The 21,297-nt window shown below is 45.8% G+C and overlaps 1 protein-coding gene across 4 annotated transcripts in view; it reads left to right on the top strand.

The window, feature by feature from the left end:
• Positions 1-21,297, top strand: part of CDK5RAP2 (CDK5 regulatory subunit associated protein 2) — a 173,887-nt gene that overhangs the window by 118,608 nt on the left and 33,982 nt on the right. For all 4 annotated transcript variants that reach the window (XM_073225524.1, XM_037022238.2, XM_037022236.2 and 1 more), the window contains 5 exons: positions 511-721; positions 4,203-4,325; positions 8,547-9,123; positions 10,944-11,176; positions 19,902-19,950. In XM_073225524.1, the coding sequence (XP_073081625.1) occupies positions 511-721; positions 4,203-4,325; positions 8,547-9,123; positions 10,944-11,176; positions 19,902-19,950 (1,193 nt within the window). The remainder of the gene's footprint in view (positions 1-510; positions 722-4,202; positions 4,326-8,546; positions 9,124-10,943; positions 11,177-19,901; positions 19,951-21,297) is intronic.

Here is a 21,297-nt window from a genome sequence, read left to right on the forward strand (position 1 = left end):
AGAGGGTGCTGGAGTTAAAGAGTTGAGTTTTCAGTTGACTCTGGAGTGCCTGTGAACCATTGAAAATGAAGATATCTAGATGGGCAGATTGGGAGCTCTGAGTCTGGGAAATATGCATTGGATTTGTGACTTACTAGCCACTGAAAACTTTGATTAAGGTGCTTCTGGTAGAGTAACAAGGTGGGAATCAGATTGGCTTCAGTTGAGGAATGAGTGGGAAATGAGGAAATAGGTAAGGAGCATGATGTTCCCCAGAAGATTGTGTGGGAAAAAGGACTGCCATATATTGAGCATTTGGACTGCCCAGAGAGACAGTGGGCCAGGGCCAAGAGGGTGTTGAAGAGGAGGGACCTGCCAAGATACAAACTCTCTAGACTGGCAGGTGAGCATAGCAGTTACAGGAATCAGAAGTCTGGACAGCATGTTTGAATCCTGTTTTATAAGGTTGCCACAATAATGTTGACTGTGTGACCAAAGGAAGTATGTTCACTGTTGTCTCTGTGTACTCAGGATGCTAAGAAGTCCCGCCTGCCCATCCTAATGAAACCGTCCCAGTCATTAGGAAGTGCGTATCGGCTCCCTGACAGCCGGGAGGTGGTGGTCCAGCTGCAGGGGGAGCTGAAGGAGTTCAAAATTTGCAATAAGCAGCTTCACCAGAAGTTAATTCTGGCTAAAGCAATGATGGAGGAGAGGCCGGCACCAGGCAAAACGCTCCTGAAAGGTAAGCACCAAGGAAAATGTATTCTCCGCGAGCTAGATGAATGACCCCATAGAACTGCTTGAAATGTCAACTTTGTTGTTTAGAATTGCAATAAGTTTGAGAATAAATTTCATGAATTGCAGTGATTAATCTTGACTCTTGACAAATACACAATCAGGGGAACACAATAAGGAAAATGAATCTATTGTTTTCATTTTATTCTGAGTCTGGATAAAGGGAACTTGGAGGCTTCGTGGGTCTTGTGAGGTCACTGCTGCCTTCACTTGGGATTGTCTGGGGTACCCCATCTGTGAGGTGACTTGAATCTGGGCTTTTTTTCCTGGCTTTGTCTGTGGAAGTGAGAGTCCTCTTGGCAGGGTTCTCTGGAATGTCCAGGCTACATTACTTTGGGTTCCTCAGGGCTAATCCCAAGCCCCACAGACCATGTGTCTTCCTCTAGAAGTGACCTGCCTCCCTACCCACTTTGAGTCTGCTGTCTCTGCCCTCCTAGAGCTCCCAGGATAGAGAGCCCCTGGGTTAGACCGTAGGCTTGGAGTGAGCACCTCTGGAGGTGTCCTCTGGTCTGGGACAGTGGTGCTTAGAGATTTTGGTCCACTGCCTCTTTGAGATTGTGAAGAAAAGTGAGGGCCCTCTTACAGAACAGCGCAGGTTAGCATGGATATAGTTTCTACATCATTTGCAGAGGGTTCATGAAGCCACAAAAATACACATGATAACCCCTGATTTTGAACTTCTGCTGTAAGTAAGTGACAGCAACACACAGTGCCAAGACAACAGTACTCTTATGTATCTATTCAAAAAGTATTTATTAAATCCTTCTGTATGTTGAGCCCTGTTGTAGGCACTGGGGAGATAGGAGTGAACGCAGCAGATGAAGTCTGTGTCTGGCTCACACTCTTGTAGGGGGAAGGACAGTAAGCTGCTAAGCAGATACATAATATGTGAGATGGTAAGTGCTGTGGAGCACAGTAAGGCAGGGTTGAGAGCCTGGGTGCCATGGAGTGGGGGCAGAGTTTGCTAATATACTGGGGTTGGTAGTCTTAGAGCTTCCCTGATGAGGCAACATGTGAATGGAAACTGGGAGGAAGTGAGTGGACTAGTCATCTCGGGAAGTGCATTCCTGGCAAAGGCCCTGATGTTGCGTTGAACTTGAGGAGCTGGATGAATAGGAAGGAGGCCAATTATGTGGCTGGAGTGGAATAAGACAGAGGAAGAGGGAAAGAGGTCGGGGAGGTGGCAGATTGGGTAGGCCCTCAAAGGCCATTCAAAACCTTGGTGTTTTACTCTAGAGAAGATTGGAAACTGTTGGAGGGTTTTGAGCAGCAAAGCGACATGATCTGACTTAAACTTTAAAGCAGGGATTGGCAGACTGGCTGACGGGATGTAGTTTCTCTGGTTTTATTGGAACGCAGCCACCCTCTTGCATCTGCATGTTGCCTGTGACTGCTTTTGCACCTGATGGCAGCGTTGAGTAGTCGTGATAGACACCCTGTAGTTTGCGAGCCTACATTATTTATTACTTGGCTCTATAAGGAAAGTAGGCTGACTCCGCTTTAAAGGATCACTTTTAATGTGAACCGCTGGAAGGATGGCGTTGTCATGCTCTGAGATGGGAAAGACTGCAGGAGAGCAGGCTTAGTGGGACATAGGTGTCCGGGTTAGATGCCTGTCTACCATCCCCGAGGAGATGTCAGCTTGGCAGTTAGAGGAAGATGAGTCTGGAGTCAAGGGGCAAGATCCAGGCTGGAGCTGTAAACTTAGGGCATAAACAGTCACTGGCCTTTGAAGCTGTGAGACTTGGAGACATAGGGAGTAGGTCTAGGAACTGAGTCATGGGCTCTAGTGAGGAGAGGGTGGACTGAGAAGGAGCCGCCAGTGATGTGGCAGGGGAGCTAAGAGAGGATGACACCCAGAGGCTGAGAAAAGAACAGATTAGCTGGGTCAAATACTGCTAGTAAGACAAGTAAGACAGCCTGAATGTTTGGCCTTGGGGTTTAGCAACCAGGAAGTCATCAGTGACCTTGAAGGGAGCTGATTCTGTGGCGTGGTGGGGCTTGTGTAGGAGACAGCAAACACAGGCAAGTCGGAGGGATTTTGCCGTAAAGAGGTGTGGAGAAGCAGGCCAGTTAGGAGCCACAGTGTCCGTGAATCCCACGGGATTCAAGGAATTGGGACCATGGGTGGCCGCAGTAAGGTGCGGTAGTCACTCGTATAGTCTGACAGCAAGAGCTGCAAAGCTGGAGTTTTTAGGGAAGAAAGAGAATGGTCTGGAAGTGTTAGTGAAGAGCAAAGGCACTTACACACTTTACACATGTTACAGCCTGGGCAAGACAGGGATGTTCAGGAGTAGACTGAGGCTTCTTGGAATTTAGCCCAAGAGTTTGTATTCAGGATGGGAGATTGTGTCTGATTAGGGGATTTTCAGAGTGGGTCAGGGATAGGAGATAACTGGGAGCCTTGGACTCCTGTAGCAGTAATAAGACCTGTTATTTATTCAGCCCCACTCTCCACTCAAATACATGATCTAATTGAATCCTCTCAACAGCCCTTTGAGGCAGGAACAGTAATTATTCATGTTTTATCATTGAAGCAGCAGTTTCGGAGATAAAGTGACTTAGCTACAGTCACACTGTTAGGAACTTCCTGAACCAGCCTGCCTGATTTCAAAGGCTATCCTTTACTTTTCATGGAGCCTAGTATGTGATACCTTGCATATAGGTTTTATAATGATCTACAGTTAGAGGTATTTTCCATTTAATTTCAGGTTCTTGGGTTTACCATAGTTGAGGTTTCAAGATACGTTGGCCTTTGGCAAGATTGCTCTGCCCTCCCTGCTTCCTTTCCCACCTTCTCTTAATCCAGCCAGCTGGGCATCTATTCTGTGACTATTCCCTGAGCCCCTGCTGTGTTCCCATCCTCATGTACTTGGTGTAGGAGAGACAGAGAGAGGAATGAGATATATTCTCTGCCTTCTGAGAACTTGGGTGTTGTGGGTGGGATGGGGGGAGATAATTAAATCAGTGCAGGGTGGAAGTTGGGGGCGGCGTGTCAGAGAGGAAAGATTTTATGGCAAAGGTGACTCAGCCCACCAGAGGCCCTGGCACTTGGCCCAGCACTTGCCATTTGCACTTAACAATGTTTTTATTTCTTGCTGAGACACCAGAGTGCCTCAACCAGGTGGTACTTCTGCAGGTGCCCAGAAGACCCTAGGGCCTCTCTCTTCTTGGGAAAGTGAGCATTCAGCTATAGAATTCATTTTCTCACTCAGAGTTTTTTGAGAGCCTTTGAGACAAGCTGCAGTGTATTTATGCTGCTTATGTCCTGTTATGGCAGCTCGATAGATTAATTTTATTTTATAAATTGCATTTTGCCTCCCCAGTGTTTTCATTTTCCCTGTTGTATCTTTGTGTTTCTCTCAGTTGCTTGGCTAAGTTTCAAGTCTGTGGTTTGTATTTTTCTTTCTCTTTGTGAATGCTTGTAGCCCAGCCCCTTGTGGGAGCAGCCTGCCAGGACAGCCCAGGAGAGCAGAAAGGAAGTAAAGCCACACCCTGGGTCCCGATCAACGAGGAAGGGGACAGCGATCAGCAAGCTGGCTGTGAGACCGGTCAGAATTCAACCCTGTGTGATTGGGTGTTCAAGGCTCTGTGTCAGGCACCATTTGGGGTGTTTTATATGAAAGTTGTTACTAAGCCTCTCAATAACCGTCTTAGGGCATCAATGTTATTTTCATTAACACATGAGGAAGCTGAGGTTTGAGGGTGCCCTAGCTGGGAAGTAGGTAGAGAGGTCAAGGTACAGTAGGATGTCAGAGTTTACCAGTCCATTTGTTGGACACTTTTCTGCCAGGCAGTGGGCTGGGTTCTGCTGGTTCCGCCTGGAAGGCCACGGCGCTTGCTCTCAGGGGTCTCCCAGTCAGACCAGTATTCTTTGTGGTACTGGCTGCTGTTAGGGGCACACAGCCAGGCACCTGACCGGGAGGTGGGTCAGAGGTGAGACTGAGCTGACACCTGGTACATCGGTGGGAGACTTACAGACTGGAGGCCCCAGGCAAGTTATATCTCTTCCGTCTTAAGTTATGAAGTATTATAAGCATACAGATAAGCACAAAGGGTAATATGACACTATTCATGGTCTTACTCTACCAGCATGAACACATCTTACATTTTTCCTTTTACCTTAGATCTTTTTTCTACCTTCATTAAAAAAAAATCACTATTAATCTGGACCTAATTAACTCTGTAAAAAATAATTGTCTTCAGGAGTCATAAATTTGTCATGGGGTGGCCGTGAGGACACCAGCCTTCAGCAGTGCTGAGTTAGGGGCCTGCTCCCGGCCCTGTGTGCTTTCCTAAGGCCTCCAGTCAGTGAGGTGACGACACGGTCACATGCTGCTGAGTGCTCTGGGCTCTGAGGGGAAGGCCATGCCACTGTACCAGGTAATAAAGTACCCCTTAGTTGATTTGTAGAAAGTTCCACAACTGCAGTATTTCCTATAATTCAAATAAATGGTCCTGGGGACATCTTTTGATTTCTTCTTCATAGTTAATCGGTTACTAACTAGGCTTCTTAACTGATTGGCACTTTCCCTTTCTCTCTCAAATCCCCATCATTAGTGAACTTCTTTCCTTTTTCTCAACATACTTCTGGGACTTTGCATATGCTGATGTCTCTGCCTGAATTTCCCCTCTTTAGTTTTTGCCTCGCTGATGCCTCAGCCTTTGGGTCTCTGCCTAAAACATTACTTTCCAGGGAAGGCCCTCCTGAAGGCCCCAGTCATTCAGACACTCTCAGTAGCGCCCTGCCGCAGGGTTTTGGCCTTGGGTTGACTTGCTCAGTGTCCGCCCCCCGCAAGGGGGGGTACTGTGTGCGCCACTCTCACCCCTGGGACTCCTTTAGCAGCCGCTGGATAGATGCTGGAGAAATAAATGAAGGGGATTCCGCAGACATCATCGGTCCTCACGCTGAGGGCTGCGGCATGTCTCTTCTTGCTCGTGCAGCCCCCGACTGGGAAACCCCAGCTGGGGGGATACTCTGGGTGGCAGCACTCAGGGGTGCTGGAGGCGATGGCCGGGGCTCTGCCGCTTACTCACCCCAAACCTTGGCTGGTTCTTAACTCTAAGCCTCAATTTCCCCTTCTGTAGAATGGGGAGACTAGTGGTGCCTCCCAGGGTTGTTGTGAAGATTAAATGGATAGCATAGGTGAGGTGCGTGGTGCCCAGGCCACGTCTTAGCACATAGTTAGGTATCTTGAGGCCCTGCCAACCCTGCAGGTTCACACTATATACTATCCCTTATAATCGTCCCTCTCTTAAGCCCTCTGGGCAGGGATTTTTATATAAAAAATCCTCTCTTGGACCTTTATAGAGGGCTACTGAGCAGAGCAGCATAGCCACATTGCCATGCTGATGCTGGGTCATGAGACTTGCTGTATATATTGGCCTTGGAGCCTAGAAATCACACACATCCTTACCTCTGAAAAAAATCACAAACTGCTGTAGATTAGGAGTACTTTTCAGTCAAAATTATGAGTGTCGAGTGTCTGAATGTTGCATTGTAAGGAGCAAAGTCTAAAGTGGAGGCCTATATGTGAATATGAGAATTCGCGCCCTCCCAACCATTCTGAGGTGGGCGTGGGTGTGGGTGTGCACACGCGGACATGCTTGTGTAGCTAAACATCAGATCTGGACACAGTCTGTATCACAAAAGGACATTTGTGTGGGTCTTACATTTGTCTTTGCCTCATGATTACTTACTGGAAGTCTTTCCAACTGCTCTTACTCCCATGAGTGAACACTGCTTCTTGCCATGAAATTCCATTATCGTGAGGTTGTTACAGCAAAGCTACTTTCTTGTCTTGGAGGGTGATTTACTGGAAAAAAAGCCTTGTTGAGATGTCTCCTCTGTCTGTCTCTCTTATACTCATTTAGCCAGCAATTCTTACCGAGTACGCTCCCTGCCCCAGGCCCTGTGCCAGACGCTAGAGAAACGGAGACGAACGACACTGCCTCCACCCCAAAGGACCTCAGAGACTTGTGATCATAACACATTTTTTACAGTAAAAATGCTGTATTAGGAATGCTTCCTTTATATCATGCAGCAGCTATTCTTGAAATAAAAAAGTTTATTTTATGGTGTTTGCATTGTGAGCAGAGAGACAAGAATGGACTTAAAGGCACGAGGAGCAATTGCAGAACCCAGAAGTTGGACTACGTAGTCTGACTGGATTTTTGTGTGCTTTTCTTTCTGAGCGCCCCCCACAGGTCATCTCATCCAAACCATGCCGTGGCTTTTGCAGCATTGCCCCAGGTCTGCAGCCTCTGCTCGCATGCATGCCTCTTCTTTCACCTGCGAGCAGTGTTAGGGAAGCAGAGGATATCGATACTAATTAGGGCCTTTTACTGCCCTGTGCCAGACACTGTGTTAGTCTGTTTGCAGATATTGTCCCATTTGACCCTAAAAGCAAAACAGATACAACCCTTCACAGTAAATGAAGTTCTCACCGTTTTGCAGATGAAGATGCTGAGGTTCAGAGAGGTTAAGTAACTTGCCTGAGGTCATAAACGAGTACGTGGGAGAGCCATTTTGAAACTAGATCTGTTGGATTTCAAAGATGGGCTTTCCTACTGTGTCCTGCTGTCTCTTCATCATTCAAACAACCCCTTACATTGAGCTGAGCTTTCCCCCGATAGCAGGCAGTGTGGTATGTGGTTAAGGACAGAAGCTTTGGGCTCAGCTTGAGCTTGAAGCCTCACAACAAGCATATTACACATCTTTTTGGGGAAACTGAGGCTGTGGGACACTAAGTTACTGGCCTAGGGCTATGCAGGCAGCAAGTGGCAAAGCTAGGTGTGATCCCTCTCCTCTTTTGCTTCAAAGCTATATATGCCTTCTGCAGCATCATTCTGCCTCTCAGACAAGCTTGGCTGCTATCTGGGGATTTAAACTAGCTGTAAGAAAAGATTTCCTGGCTGGCTTGTGAGCCAGTGAAACAGTTCACTCCAGGGGACAGCGTAGCATCTCTGGGAAACTGGTAGACATGGAAGTGAGAAGAAGGCTCTCTCTGTCATGGATTTTAAAATTACTGCTCTTTCATGTTACTTCACTTATTCCCCGACATTTGTCAGACCTTCACTGACTTCTGGTCTGGGTAAACTGTTCTAGGCATGGAGAATATGAAAATGAAAGGCCAGTGCCTGCTGCAAAGAACTCACAGCCCAGTGAGAGAGAGGAATCCCTCTGACTCATTGCTGTGTAAATACATGAATAAGGCAAATGTAATTCCTGCCTTAGCACTTAGCACATGGCATTTATCACAGGTGACATGTATAAGGTGCTGTGGAAGCACAGGGGGCTGTTCTACATTGTTTGGAGATGGGCTTGCAGAAGAAGGAAAATGAGATCTGGGTGTTAAAGGATGAGTAGGAGTTCACTGAGCAGGAGTGCAGTACAAGGCTGAGTGTATTCCAGCAGAGGAACAGCACTGCGAAAGCATGGAGGCATGAAAGAGCCTGGTTAATTTAGTAGGGAATCTCCAAAGGATGTTTCTGAAAAGGTTGCCTGGAACTAGATCAGTAAGGGTCTCAGATGCTGTGAGAGGGAGTTTGGATTCAATCCTCAGGAGAGTGGGGATATTGATGAGTTTTAGGTGGGGAGAGGTGGTTATCATGGTTAGATTCACTTTTCAGAACAGTTGCTCTGAGAAGGAGGCTGAATTGAGAGGTAAGAGGGAAAGACTAGAGTCAGAGAGGTGTGTTGGGAGGCGCCTGTGAGGAAGGACACAGATTTCAGCAATGTAGATGCTGACATAAATGTGTTTGACTTTCAGACTCTGGAATTCACCAGCCTGATGACCTTGCCATCTTGCCAACAAGCAAAGAAAATCCTTCTAAAGATATCCTGGGCCCAACTTCAGTAGCTAATGACTTGAGTTCTAAGAGTCAACTTCCCACTGAAGTCGGTGTGATTGTGACCTGTCAGTCTGAAAACATCGATACCTCAAATGATACAGAAAACTTAAAACAGAAAATCTGTGCCTTGGAAACTGAGCTCAACGGCTACCGGAATTTCCTGCTTCAGCTTCAGAAGCACTCCCAGTGCAGCGAGGCCGTAATCACAGTCTTGTGTGGGACAGAGGGGGCCCAGGACAGCTTGAACAAGCCCAAGGGCAGTACCAATGAAGAAGAAATGACCTTTTCCAGTTCGCACCAAGTACATTATGTGAAACACGTGAAAATCCTGCATCCACTGGCCTCAGAGATGATTGACAGTGGGATTCTGGAGGGCCTCCAACAGCAGCTGGTGGTACAGGAATATGAGCTGCAGAAGGAGCAGAATTTGAACATGGAACTTTTTAGTGAAATATGCAACCTACAGAATAAGTTCAGAGATCTCTCACCTTCAAGGTACACACACCCCACCTCTGCCTTCGCCCCCTATTCAAGCCTCAGTTCTCTGCTGTGACTCGGTCGGAGCCCATGAGTGAAAATGGAATGCTGGTCCGTGGCGGTGTGAAGCGGGGCAGGCCTGGTGGTGGGCTGAAGGCAGTAGGCCTGTGGAGGAGGGACATGTGCGGCCACTAGAAATAGTGGCCGCACACATAGCAGTCTTGGGTCCCTGAATTGGCAGAGGAGGTTTCACGCTTCTCTGGTTGGGGACCTTAGGGTAGAGGTCATATACCAGTGGTTTAGTGAGTTATGCAGTTTGGCTAAACGACAGTATTTACTCCTGGACCCTGTTGTTGGCTTTCACTGTGCTGGGGGACAGAACTGATGACCTAGGTAGGGTGGGAAGAATATAAATGTTTTCCATATCTTTACCCTTTAAGGTCATCCTAGAGAAATAAGCCTGTGTTGAAAAAGAAGAATTCTGAGGTCATGAAGATGTGTTTTATGGGCAAAAAAAGAAATAGAGGTTTGCTTCATAAGATATGGCAAAAATGGGATCATTTGTTAAGTTGACCATCATTCGTCACTAATTTGAGACAGACACATTGTTCTGAATTGCCAGGAGCCAGTGTGAATTTCTCAAGACTTCCCCAACTGCCAGAGGGAAGAAAGCTTGTAGTTACTGAAAGCAGTTGGGTCAGACTTCAGATTAGACACTTTTCTTATCTAATCCTCAAAGTCACCTGAGAAGGAATTATTCTTAAACGTGTTTTTGTAAATGAGGAATTTGGTCCTCGCAGAGGTTGCCGTGACTGAGAAGCTTCACAGAGCCGCTCAGAACTGTTGTCAGTGTTCATGCCCCCCATTGTCCCACTCTGATATTTGTGTCAATTCTCATCCTTTAAACCAGGCCTCACTTTCAATACCCATGTCACATAACCTGTATGTGCACATTTAGGGTCGAAGGTCGTTACCAGTCCTACTTATTGTCAGGGAATAGATTGAAAATGAAGGTTTCAGGGAAAGGGGAACATGTTGAACTCAAGGGTCACCGTCTTTGCCAAGCCTCTCTTCAGCCAGGTTACTGCGGCCACAGTTTGTATGAACCACGTTTTCCTTAACCGGTGTTTTTCCTAGTGCCTACTAGTACTTGTGGGTTTACGTAAGGAAAGATGGAAATGGTGGCAGGAGGCAGGATTATATCATAGAGCAGGGGCTTTGAAGGCAGAGCTGAGTGAGTCTGAAGTCTTCACCATTTAACTGCCATCTCTGACTCAGTTTTCCTCTGCTGTAAACGGGGAGGTTCATACATTTGTTTAGAAGATGGGGAAGAAAAGATAACTCACAAAAATCATCTAATTCAGTGATTGACAGGTCATAGACCTTTCATAAATGGTCGTTTGCATTACGATTATTCCCTGACCTTTCAGTTGAGAGGAGGGAGTCCTGTTTTACTACCTCGCAGTTTCTTTGTTCTTCCTGAGAATTTTGTTGGGTCTCCTGATCCTTGGGGTACTTGTTTCTGCAATTCAAAGTAGTGTTTTTGAAGAATGTATGGAAACTAATTGTTCTCCTAAGTACTTGCCAATCTATATTTTAATTGGGGGCTTCATGAGGTTAAAAATATTGTGGGAGAGCCTTTGTTCCAGAGTTTGTTGGCTGTTTTGAAACCAAAGAAGTAGTGACCTTGTACAGTTCCTATTTTTCTCAAAGTATACATACTTAATGCAGCTGCAGGCTTTTAAAAATTGTTCTCTGTCATTTTTCCAATTAGTGTTAAGGTCACAAAAATTCAATCCTAAAATGGTACAATCATTTTCTTTTCCCCTTTTTATCAGATACGATTCATTAGTTCAGTCTCAAGCCAGGGAGCTCTACCTTCAGCGACAGCAGATTAAGGATAGCTGTGGCATCTGTGTCATTTATCGTCAACATATGAACACCATGATCAAAGCATTTGAGGAGTTGCTGCAGGCCAGCGACGTGGATCACTGCGTGGCTGAGGGTTTCCAGGAGCAGCTGAATCAATGTGCTGAGCTGCTTGAGAAACTGGAAAAGCTGTTTCTTAGCGGTAAGTGGGGCGAGGGAATGTGAGTCTTAAGACACGTCAGCACTTGAGCTAGGACTTCCTGGAGGGGCTCGGGAGGAGCTGGCCTCTTAGCCTTGCTTAACCCTCTGCCCCTCTGCTCTCATGAGGTGACAGCAGAGCCATACCGGCTGCTGCTGCCTTCCAGTGACTGCTTCCATGCGGCTGGGGGTCTGTACTGCTCCAGATTTGGGGTCCGGGTAGCTGCCTCGGGGGCCAGGTGTGAGGCCCGTGAGTGAGCCACCCCTCAGCACCTGCCACCTCGTTGCCTGTTCCTCTGAATTTTCTAGAGAAGATGGAAATGGGCGTTTGGAGATGAAAACTCATGTGTTTTAAATGTTTTTACGTGTTGTTAAGAACAGACAAGCAAAGAAAGAAACCCCAGCTTTTATTGGTTAAGAAATATATTCAGGGGTCAGAGGTGGTCAGAAGAAGGATGAAGGAAAACCTTTGCTAAACATTTGTTAGGTTGCTAGGTACTTTAACAAATGCTGATGCATTAAAATTGTAAAAAGTTGCCATTTTTTGAGACTGCAACAGGAACTCCCTTCCAACCTTCACTCAGCTTCATCAGTTCTGCCACACTGTCTTTGTCATTCTCTCCCCCTCTCTCCCCCATACAGACACTTGTATAGACACACACTGTAATGGTTCTCATCTTTCCTAACCCTGTGAGAATGAATTGACGGTAGCTCATCCCTTGCCACTAGATACGTCAGTGTGTAGTCCCTTAGCCTGAGGACTTTGTCTTACATACCCACAGCACTACTGTCACTGTCAGGATGCAGTATTATCTGATATACAGTCCATATTCAGACTTCATTAACTGATTCAGTAACATGTTTCATTGCAGTTTTATTCCTGGTCCTCATCCGGTCCCCACAATGTGTGGAGTTGGCACGTCTCCTTGGGTTCCTTTAATTGGGTGTAGTCCCTGACCCTCTGCTGTCTGTGATAGTGACTCTTTGATGAGTTCAAGGCCAGTGCCTCATGTGGGGTTGTTCTTTCCTCATGATTAGAGTAGGTTAGTTAGATGAGATTAGTTGTGTGGTTTTGGCAGGAATGCTACATGAATATTGTGTTCTTACCCCATCCTGTTAACGAAACACATGGTACCAATTTGCCCCATTTTGGGTGACATTAACTTTGGTCACTTGGTTGAAAGGTGATGTGTGTCGGGTTTCTCCACAATAAATTATAATTCTCCCTGTACAATGTGCAAGTAGTTAGTGGGGGTATTTTGTAACTCCATAAATATTTGCTTCTTCAAACTTTTACCCATGTGTTTTGCCAGCCCTCAATGATTCTTTCCTCAATTATTACTATGATGGTGGCAACATGGTGATGTTTTCCTAACGCCATCATTTCTTCTTCATTTATTTAGGTGGCTTCTGTGATACGGATGAACTCTCCCTTTACCTCCTCTTATTATAAATTTTTGTTATGTTGTTCATGTTAGTGTGGACTTGAAGTATTTTATTTTATCCAATGGACTGTTATTCACTCTCATACGAATGCTCAAATTGTTCCAGATTTGACAAGTGGCAGTTCTTTTTGACAGGTTGTTATCTGTTTTTGGGGGGTGCTTCCTTACTTTCAGGCACAGAAAAGCTGTTTCAGACTCACCTTGTACTGTTCCTGCCCCGTATAGCCCTGGTTCATTTTAAAGGAGAACGCTATTTCAGTACCAAGGTTTGGTGCTGGGTATGTTCATCACTACTAGGGTGCTAGGGTGTCCTTGTTTCCAGGTCCCTTGGCAGGCAGAGTTAGGATATATATCACATGCATATACATATGTATCTGTGTGTGTGTGTGTGCACACGCACGCACACACACAAAATGTATAATTTATTTTAGAAATTTGCAGTGCTTCACAATGGTACCTCTGATTCCAGCCCAAACCCACTGTGTCCTTTGTGCCTTTCTTGACTCCGTTTTTGTTATTTTCCTTCTCCAGCAGTGAAAATCCTGGTTTTCACAACATCTGTATATCTGCTCATTTGCTCAGTTCTATAGTACACATAATAGTTCCAGAATTGCTCCATCCAGACCACCATGAAAAACAATCCTACCTACTGAAAGAGTTCAAGATTTATTGATGATTTTTTTTGTTAATAGACTAAGGATATACAGTTACTGCATGTAAAAGTTGTCTGCTTTCATTCTTTCTCCAGTGTGTTGTTATTCATTTGAAACACAATTAAATTTGCTTGTTTCTGTTTGTACTTAATTATAAGGTTCCCCTCCCATGCTTACTGAGTTAATCTTATTTTTGAATGTGAAAAATATTAAGGTGGTTCCAAAGCTAAAACTTTTATCTGTTTAAATGGCCTCTTCGAAGTCACTATTTTTGTCCCTCTCCTTTATATCCATTTATATTACTTTCTAGTCCCCCTTTCTCTCATAAACCTACTGGAATTGGGCTTTAAGACATCCCAGCCTCTCCACTGAAATGGCATTTGCTTGAGTCACTGATAACATGCACTTCACTAAACCCAGTGATCAATTTTCAGACTGGGTCTTACTCAGATTCACAGCAGGATGTGAATATACTGGATGTGGCCAATCCCCCTCCGTGGAGGAGTCCTTTCCTCCCTCTGCTTGTAAGAGGACATCACTCAGAGTCAGTTCTTCTCCCATCACACTGGCCGCCCCTCCGAGGCTCTGCCGTCTCTGTGTTTTCCAAGGCTGACTGGTTCTCACTACCTCATTGCTGCTGTGGTAACTGCACCAGTTTGCCGCTGTCACCGGGCCGGGTGGTTGCGGTTCTTGTTCCCTGGCCTCTGCGTTCCCACCCTGTCCTACTGCACTCTATTTCCACACAGCAGTCAGAGCGATCTTTTCAAAATGGAAGGCAGGTCTGGTCTCTTCTCTGCTCAGAATCAAAGGCTTTTCTCTGAGGGCTGAAGGGTTAAAGTTCCATAGCTCTGTGAAGCCTTGGCTCAGGGTGGCGCCTGTGCCTGATGTGAGGCACAGCGTTTTGGGCATGAGGGGAGCCAGAGCAAAGTCAGCAGCTCAACGCTTGCCTTGGTGGAACCGAGATTCCCCTTGTTCCCCTCTCTTCATCTGTGCAGAACGTACGAGGGCCCACATATGTTCAGTTTAATTCCGGGGTAGAACAGGGGAGGGTGTGGGAAAAGGGGCCCAGGGAACAGTTACAGATTCAAAAGCTTAGGCCTACTGCAGACTGCTTTTTCTAGTACCAGTTCGCCGGGACCTGTAAGCACCAGGACAGAGGAGCACTCGATTTTTCCTAGCTTTATGCAATCCACTTTCTTCTGGCTAAGGTTTTCCAAATAAGCTTGTTTTCCTTTATTATTGGAGAAATAACGAGGTCCTCAAGATAGAGCTGTATCTTCCAGGCCCAAGGCATATTCCATCTGGCTCTTTTCTTCCTAAGAGCCTTCACCCCAGGCCTAGGAAGTGGGGGGCTGCAAGAGAGTGCCTCTGGCACCAGCTGCCCTCCCCCACTCACCCCTTTGTTTGTTTTGTAGTCATTTACCTTGACAGGCCCAAGGAGGTCTCACTTCTTATTTACTCTGGATTCTGGAAACAGAAGCATTTAAAGCTTAGCGGACAATACAAACATAGAACTTTCTTTTCTTCTACAAAAGGCATGAAAGTCTCTGGAACCTCACCACAGCCCCTTTCTTAGAGAATAAAATGTAAGAGGTGGGTCTCTTTTGGATGCTATCCAAGGGGTCTGGCTCCCGACTTATGAAATGAGCTTATCATAAAGCAGTTTTATACTTGAGGTAGTTGGATAGTATGAGTTCTTAAAATTACTTTAAATACAGTCTGTATTCAAAGCAGTACGTGTTTATTGTGGAATAACACATAAGCAAATGCTCTTGTAATTGTATCATTTATACAACAATTGATAAATTACCTTTTTTCTTATATGCATGTATGTTTTTTGTGGCAGCAGAACTATTTGCAATCTCTTCCTGTGTTTAATTACAGATAATAAATATTAACCTACTCTGTAAGTTTTAGTGGCTTCAGAGCATTCTTTTGTATGCAGGTGCCATAATTTAATCATTCCCCATTAGATGGACATTTAGGTTGCTTTCAGTGTGGTATAAAGAATATCATATTAGAATCTTTGTGCATATCCTTCCTATTTCTTTAACATAGAACCCAAGAAGTAGGATGATAGTGTAGTTTCTTAACACTTAGAAGGATTTGAGCTAGGGTTCTTCCCTAGTCCATAGGCTAGGGATTTTCTAGGGGTCTGGAATGTTGCAAGATTTTGTGAGTACGTGTGTTTTTTTGGGGTGAGGGTCTATAACTTTGAGATTCTCAAAGAGGGTTGGGACGCAAAGTAGATCAAGAACTGGTATTGTAGTCCCAGGTTTTCTACCATATTCTTGTTTCTGGTGCCTCCCCAGACCAGTAGCATAAATCAGGATAGTGTTGGCTTCAGGTGTTTTTGAGTAAGCCCTAGGGAAGGTACAAAGACGACTGTGAGATGGCCCCTCTCCACAGTGAGCTCACCAGGATTTAGCCACACGAATAGAGGACAGCTGCCAGGATCCCTTCCCTTGATTCTCCTTTGTCTATAGGGATGAACCCCAACATTCAAGCTCTTTCAAGGCCTTCAACAGTCTGTCCTTTCCAGCCCATTACCCTCTAAATGATGGATGATGAAGGAGAAGTAGCGAGGAAGGCTGGTCTAAACTGAGTGTACACACATGCCAGGCATTGTTCGCAGCCTGTGAGGAGGTCCTGTTTTCACCTCATTTAAGAAATGAAGAACAGAGGCCTTTCCTTCCCTAAACTCACATAGGAAGGGACAGAGTCTGAATTTGAGCCCAGGCAGCTTGTCTCCACAGTGCAACCTGACCACCATAGTATCATGCTTTTCACACTCCTGTCAAATTGGGTATCCTGGTCAAGTAGTCCTGTGGCAAGGCCTTGCATTTCTCCACTTATGAGACTTTTTTCAAACCAGTCCCTTTTCTAGAAGGCTTCACTTCCTCTCCACTTCTAGAAATTCTGCCCACCCTCCCAGAAGCTTACTTTGTTCACACCAAGTAAAAACAAATGTATTCATTTTCTTTATTTCTGGGTTGTTTGTAGCTTGTATGTGACAGTCACATCCGGTCTTGTGGTGGAGTCTGTGTGCTGGGGTGGAAAGAACAGAACCTTTGGAGCCAGGCAGACATGAGTTCAAATCCCAGCGTTATGGTTCACTTATCACTTTAAGGGTCAGATTTCCTCTGAGGTAATAGCACCTGTCTTGCAATGTTTATGAGGATCAAATGAGATTATTTAAAGTGCCTGGTGGCCTGCATGGCCAACAGGGGGTGCTCAGAAGGCGACAGCAATACTTGCTGTGGGTGTATTTTACTTCTTCAGAGGATAAGCCCTGGAAAATGGAGGCCTTGTGTTGTCCTGCCTCCCAGCCTAGGAAGGGCTGTGCATGTGGTGCTCAGTCAGGACTGATGACAGTACTGACAGTGTGATGTGGTGTGGATCTTATTCTAGGGTTAAATGTCCTTGGATTAAGTGTCCTCTGACTGGCACACGTAGTGTGAGCTTGGAGGGAGGCTCCACTGAGCTCCGAAGGGAAGGCCTGTGGGGTAGTGGAGCTCACCCTTCCATATTGGGCAGACTCGAAGCTGTTGGGGAAGGGGATTTGAGAGTGGTGTAGTGGGCATGCAGGTATGGGTAGCACAGTGAACCAGCCTGTCAGATGAAATGGAGGGTTTTTCCTCCTGTATATCCTGGAATCTGCCCCCCACATAGCCCCTTAGCCTCTTCTAGTCTTTATGAAGCAGCTCTTTATTGCTTTAAAGATGTGTCAGGTCACCTTGTCCAGATTCTGCCTTCTGGCCAGGCTGGATTGGGTTTGTTTCCTCCATGTGTCCTCCGAAAATGTCTGTTCTACCCCATATCCCAGTACCCTAGTGGCACTGTCTTTTGGGTCCATTGTCCCCACTCAGCTGTGAACTCACTGAGGGCAAGTGGCTCCTCATTCATCTGTGTATCTCAGTGTCTGCCACAGGCACCTGGGAGGGGCACTGTAAATACTGAATATGAATTAGTAGTGAGATGGAAAGTAAGAGATACTTGGGTCATGTAGGAGATACCAGGTTATGCTCTCTGAACTTAATTCTATGTATTTGATGGATTTTGAGTTAGGGAATACTCTTTCAAAAGAGGCTTCTTAAATGGTGGCAGCAGCAGGGTAGACCTGTGCAGATAGGGACCTAAAGGCGGGTCGACCAGTTACAAGTGCATCCCGCATGATCATTCTCTTGCTTGTTTAAATATGGATCAGATAACGTGATGTCTTTTTATTTGAAAAGATGAAGTTCCCCCCACTGCCACCTACTACATGGCTTTTAGGTATAGCAGTAAGATTTGCCTGAAAGATGGGGATAGCGTTTTCATGACATGCCTCCTCAGCTTTTGGAATAGCCTGACAGATGGTACCCTGTCACCTGTGTGAAGGCAGTTTCCACCAAGAAATTCAATGCATCACGTATAATGATCACCCTATGAATCCCACAATAACGATTTGTCATGTGGTTTTAAAGAATTCTGTTATAATAGAGGAACGGGTGGAATACAATTGTTGAGTCATTACAAGCTCCCCAAAGGATCTCTTATTTGAAGAAGAGGAAACTCATGCTTCTGGTGGCATCAGGGCACTTCTTTCTGTAGTCATATGGGTTTTGTTAGGAATTGAGGAAAGGGTTTTTGATGATTTTAATAGGAGATTATGGTCAGGAGTCCCAGAATGCTTTGTCTGCTCCAGCCCAGGGGGACCCTGCCCTGTGAAGGTTCTGAGGAGTGTATCTGTGCTCTTAAATAACATGGTGAATGTAAAGCATACATCATGTTGCTGTTTGCCTAGCTAGTACATGTGGAATGTGTAAGCCCTGTGGAAGGCCGGGCTGGAGCAGATGGCCCTTCCTCAGGGTCTGGGAGGCCAAAATCTTAGTAGCTGAATGTTGGTAAGCAGCCCTGTGCAGCTGTTAGAGAAAATGCTGACTGAGTTGTTCTTTTACTGTATGGTTGTCCCTCCCGTTCGTGGTGGTCTTGCCGTCTGGGACGACTGGTTGAGGTCTTGGAAACTGACCCAGTGGGAGATGTACATTTCCCTGTGGTAGAGTCCTGTCCACCTGTTCCTCCCCTTTGGGGAGCCCAAATATGCCATTTTTTTGTCAGAATGTAACCAAAAGGATCGAGACGTGAATTTGTGGCTGAGCTAGCTCTGGGAGTAGCCCCGCGTCCCTGGGAAACAGGTACATGCAGTAGAATAGGTGAGAGTGTGGACTGGGCAGAGTGAGAGGATGGAAACGTTAAACCTCTTGGTTTTCCACCTCTTGACTGTGAAATGGAGATGCCGGCACCGTGTGATTGCTGTGAGACCCAAGGAGGTGGTGGATGTAAAGAATCTTCCTCAGGGCCTGGCACCTGATCGCTCAGGCCCGGCTGACCCTCCTGGGGCCCACCGGTGCCCTGCCGGCAGCAGGTGACTGTCGGACCTTTGGCATGTCGCCCTGGCTTTTGGTGCCCAGTGACCGGCCTGGTGGGGGTGGTGAGGGAGCCCAGACGGCAGCTCGAGCAGCCTTGGGAGCTCGGGGTGGGGACCCCGAGGCAGTAAACGCTTGTTTGAATGTCTGGTGATCTTTTTTCCTCTGTACTGTGGTGTTTGAGAACTTTTCCTTTCAGGAGTAGTTTTGAAAATGGTATGTGTGGGTAGAATTTAATTATAGTCTCATTTTCCAAGTACAGTTTTAGAAGAGTTTGTTTTTTCCTTTAGCCACACATTCGTTTCTTCAAAGAGCGCATCCCAGTCTGCCATTCCCGAGTTCCGAGGTATTTTTAACATGAAGCTGTTAGCCCCTTTGAAATCTGGGCTTCCTTTGAAAGAGCATGTGGTGACACGACACGCAGGAGAGAGCAGTGCGTCTCTCGCCCAACTGCGTCCTGAGCTTCCTTCTGTTCTTTGTCATTTTTTGGGCCATTCCCCCTGCCGCTGACACTGGCTTTTCCAGTGGCACTCATAGACTCCTTTCCCAGTAGTCTCACTTCTAAGAGTCTTTCATAAGGAAGTAATTTAAATGCAGCTAAAGCTGTATGTACAAAGATGTTTATTTCATTTATTTATGAAAGCGAAAAATTGGAGATGACCTAAATGTCAGACAGGGAGCAGGCAAAAACCAAGGCACACGCCTGCCTGCAATGGAATATTAATGTAGTCATTTAAAAATTCTGTTTCTAAAGCAAATTTAGTAAGAAAAATGCTTACAGTAAAATATGAAGTGAAAACATCAAGTCATGGAACAGTCTTTTCCACACTTCATGGGGAAAAGAATGCAAGGAAATCCAAGAGCATGTCTGGGTCCCTGGAGGGTAGTGATCTTCTGTTTCTTTTTCCTGCTACCCCTTTCCTATAATGAGCACGTATTGTGTTAGTAGCAGAGTTTCAGAGGAGGAAGAAGAACCCGCACCCAGCAGTGCCTTTGTGACGGCTTCTTGGGTTCAGTGCTGTTCCCGTCCTCCCAGAACTAGTGCCAGAGATTAAGAAGGAGTCGTGGTCTGCACTGTATCCTGGGTACTCTGACTTTAAATATCTGGGATTATTATAAAGAGGGTTTAAACAAATGGAACAGTGCAAGAAATGATTAGGGAATGCCTGTGGGTTTTACTTTTTTAATGTTTTCCGTCTTCTTGATGTTGTTTCTACTTACAGGAAAATCAGTTGAAGTGGACATGAACACCCAGAGTGAACTGGTAGAGAGGTGAGTGTGTAGCATTGGGTAAGACGATTTTCCGGGTTTGGTTTGTCTGCTGGGTTCCTGGCTCCCATTTGTTCTAGTCCTTTTCTGCGTCTTGAAGCTAAAGCACAAACAGCACCTCTGAGACGGATGATGTCCATGCAAAACCAGAAGTTTGTGCTGCACACCCTGTGGCCTCCATTTGGTGGTGTGAGGATGCTCGTGGCAGTGGTCTGGTGGTTTGACCCAGACAGCACACCCCTTCTGTTGGTGTCTGCTTACCTGCGGGATAAATTCCAGACGCCTCGGCCTGACATTTCAGGCCCTTTTCAGTCTGACCCGTCTTTCCTTTCCATCGTGTACCCTGTGCTTCAGGCTTGCCTGACTTTCCAGTGCTCCGCAGACCATGCCCGTGCACTCTCTTCCTCTTCCTCTTGTAGTCTGAAAGTCCTCCAGGGTCAGTTCACATGGAAATGAACCTGACTCCTTCTGACGCTCCTGTCTCTCCACTCTATCCCTCGTCCTCCTGTAGCACTTGGCGCATATTTACAGCTGACCCTTGAGCAATGCAAGGGTTAGGGGCACTGACCCCCACATGCAGTCGAAAGTCTGCATCTAACTCTTGACTCCCCTAAAACTTAACTACAAATAGCCTACTGTTGACTAGAAGCCTTATCAATAACATAGTTGATTAACACATATATTGTATGTTCTATGTATTATATACTGTATTCTTATAATGAAATAATCTAGAGAAAAAAATGTTTTTACATATTGTCACAAATCTCCAAAAGGTTTTCTAATATATTTATTGAAAAAATCTGTGTGTAAGTGGACACATGCCATTGAAACTCATGTTGTTTAAGGGTCAGTTGTGCATTATAGCACTCCACCCAGTGTTGTAAATACTTTCTGCATTCATCTTTCACTCCCAGAATTCCTTGAAAGAGGAAAGGAGCTGGCATTAACTGGGTATTGGTGTGTGTCAGCTGCTGCCCTAGGCATTGACAGTTATTATTTCTGACCCTACAAGATGAGCACTACCACTCCCATTTTAGGATGAGGAGCCTGAGGGTTGGAGTTACGTACTTACCATGAAGAGGCAGAGCTGGGATTGGAACTTGAACCTGTCATGCTCCAACGTCTGGGCTTTCATTGTTATTCTACACTGCCTTTTGAAAACAAGATTGTGTCTTGAGTAGCACTACACCTGCTCCAGCCCCAAATATCTAGCATGTATTTGGAGTTTTTTAAATGTACATGGGATAAACGAATTGTATACTTCATTAGCTTGCCTCTATGGCCAACAGAAAATGTCATGGTCTTGCTCTCCTGTTTACTGGTTAAAGGTTCTGACTGTTGCTATTGGTA

This window comes from Manis javanica, chromosome 2, assembly GCF_040802235.1.
Source record: "Manis javanica isolate MJ-LG chromosome 2, MJ_LKY, whole genome shotgun sequence".
NCBI classification, from domain to species: domain Eukaryota; kingdom Metazoa; phylum Chordata; class Mammalia; order Pholidota; family Manidae; genus Manis; species Manis javanica.